This window comes from Bos indicus x Bos taurus, chromosome 3 (genome assembly GCF_003369695.1).
Source record: "Bos indicus x Bos taurus breed Angus x Brahman F1 hybrid chromosome 3, Bos_hybrid_MaternalHap_v2.0, whole genome shotgun sequence".
Taxonomy (NCBI): Eukaryota; Metazoa; Chordata; class Mammalia; order Artiodactyla; family Bovidae; genus Bos; species Bos indicus x Bos taurus.
In genome coordinates this window covers 119,170,783-119,173,367 of record NC_040078.1, presented here as the reverse complement: position 1 = coordinate 119,173,367, position 2,585 = coordinate 119,170,783, and the positions used below count along the sequence as shown (strand labels likewise).

General features: G+C 50.4%; 1 protein-coding gene across 1 annotated transcript; it reads right to left on the bottom strand.

The window, feature by feature from the left end:
* Positions 1 to 491: 491 nt before the first annotated feature.
* Positions 492 to 1,442, bottom strand: LOC113890541 (olfactory receptor 12-like). The gene has a single exon (XM_027538380.1). It carries the CDS (start codon positions 1,440 to 1,442, stop codon positions 492 to 494), a length of 951 nt encoding a protein of 316 aa, XP_027394181.1.
* Between the last annotated feature and the right edge of the window lie 1,143 nt (positions 1,443 to 2,585).

Here is a 2,585-nt window from a genome sequence, read left to right as displayed (position 1 = left end):
GCCCTAATTGGCTGTGGGAATGCCCAGGCTATCACCAAGGCTGAGTGTCCTAAGGCCCCCCTGCTAGGTGGTCCAGGGGAGATAGCTGAACACTTACTTACATTAGGTTCAGCAACAACTTGAAGGGAGAAGCCTCAAAATCTGTCTAGTCTATGTATTTTCCCTGGAGGAAGTTGAACTTGGGACATACAGACTGCTCAGAGATTCTCTGTTCATGATGCTGCCCACCGTGTTACCCAGAGTTCAAGATTATGGCCTTGCTCCATCCTTGCAGTGTTACTTTTCTGCTGGCAAAAGAGCTTGGTTCTTTATTGCATCTCATCCATGCAATGTATGCTCCATGAAGTACTCCTATGAAGGGCTGAATGAAAGTTTAGATGAAAGAAATGAGTTGGATGAATGAGGAATGAATACCTCAAACCAAAGCCTGTACCTCTCCCAGAGCCCTCTTGTCCTGTCTTGGAACAACCAGTCTCTCTGGTCACTCTCCTTCACGTGGCTGTGTGTTTCTGCCTCAGTCTCCTCGGGGCATCCTTGACCTCCTTGTTTCTCAGACTGTAAATGAGGGGGTTTAGCATCGGGATGACCAGGGTGTAGAAGACAGAGACCACCTTGCCCTGCTCCATGGACTGCACAGCTCCCGGCTGGGCATACATGACAAAAAGGGTCCCATAAAAGAGGGACACAGCTGTCATGTGGGAGCCACAGGTGGAGAAGAGCTTGTGTCTCCCTCCTCCTGAGCACATCCTCAGGATGGTCACTGTGATGTAGCCATAGGAGGTGAGGACCACGAGTGTGGTGCCCACAATGATGAGGCCACAAATGCTAAACAAGACCAGCTCATTGACGGTAGTGTCAGCACAAGCAAGCTTGAGCAATGGAGGGACATCACACAGGAAGTGGTCAATGTGGTTGGAGCTGCAGAATGGAAGGCTGAATGTGAAGCTGGTCTGCAGGATGGAGTTGAGGCAGCCACCACAGTAGCAGCTCAGCATCAGGCGGGCACAGACCAAGGGGCACATGGAGATGGGGTAGCGCAGGGGGCTGCAGATGGCCATGAAGCGGTCATAGGCCATCACGGCCAAGAGGAATCCCTCAGTGGTGATCATGGTGGAGAAGAAGAAAAACTGGGTGACACATACTGCAAAGGTGATGACCTTGGTCGACGACATTAAGTCAAACAAGGCCTTGGGGTAGATGACAGATGAGTAGCACAAGTCCAGGAAGGAGAGGTTCTTGAGGAAGAAGTACACTGGGGAGTGCAGACGGGCATCCAGCGTGATGACCACGATCATGGTGAGGTTCCCCAGGACGTCCACCAAATACAGAACAAGGAACAGAGCAGACAGCAGGGCCTGGGTCTGTGGGCCACCCCCAAACCCATCCAGCACAAACTCCTGCAGAGGCATCACTGAGAGGTTTCCATTTCTGTGGGGTGACATGATCCTGACCATGACACGGTGCAGAGAGCAGAGAGCAGGTGGGAGACAGGGAGAGGGAGCAGGTCAATGTCACATGATCGTCCTGCCTTGGAGATCAAGGACATTGCACCACCTCACTGCACGGTGACCAAGAGACCACCAGCTGCCCAGTTGTGCTTCCAGATGAGTGTGGACTGACCTGAAAAGGGAACATTTCCTCTGATTCATTAATGCATAAATATGGAAGTTTATTCTCTCTGGGTTACTCTGGGCTGTTGTTATGGGGTGTGTAGTGGCTGCCAGGAGCTTTAGAGGCTGAAAACTTGAAGTGTGAGGAGTGTTGTAACCTCCTCTGTCTCTTCTCAATAAATGCTTTCCATCTCCATAGGGATGTTCCTGAGCTCTGTAATTTCCACTCCTCACTCAAGTATCTAATCCTGCACTTTCCTGTCTTATTAATTCATTCACTAATTTTATAAATATTTATTGAACACCTCATGCCAGCCTGGTGGTGTATTGTTGATGATTGTACCTCCAGGCCAGGCTGGGACCAGAGCAGGAACCAGCACCAACCAGGAAATTTTCTCTCAGTCTGTCCTGAAGACCATAAGCCCCATGTAGCATCAATATGTGAACCTGGACCACAGCTTCATTCTGTCTGCAGAGCACTGTGCATCCTTGAGGATCTCAAGGGGCTCTCATTTGAGCGGGCATGGTCCACTCAAATGTGAATTTGGATATGGGCACTGAGGCTGGACAGGGTGCTGCCCTACACATGTTGGCCACCAGCCCTATGCACCGAGGCCTGTCCTGCACACACACACACACACACACACACACACACACATACACACACACACCCTGTCTGCCCATCCAGGTCCTCATCTCATAATAATCTCAAAGTGACCCACCTTCACCCACTATCCCCAGATTTGGTGACCTTGCTGTTATATCCCTGGGGGTTCCCAGCTTTATTTATTTGGCTGTTTCCTGGGACAATTCATACACCTTAGGGGCCTTGAGTCATCACCGCAGTGACCCCTCGCATACCTGTGGAGCACATGACCAGTGCTTGGCATTTTCACCTAGGAAGCCAAGCTTCCAAACTTGTTTTGAAAAACTGAACAAACACATTCTTCTGGCTTGTTAAGATGGCCAAGTGAG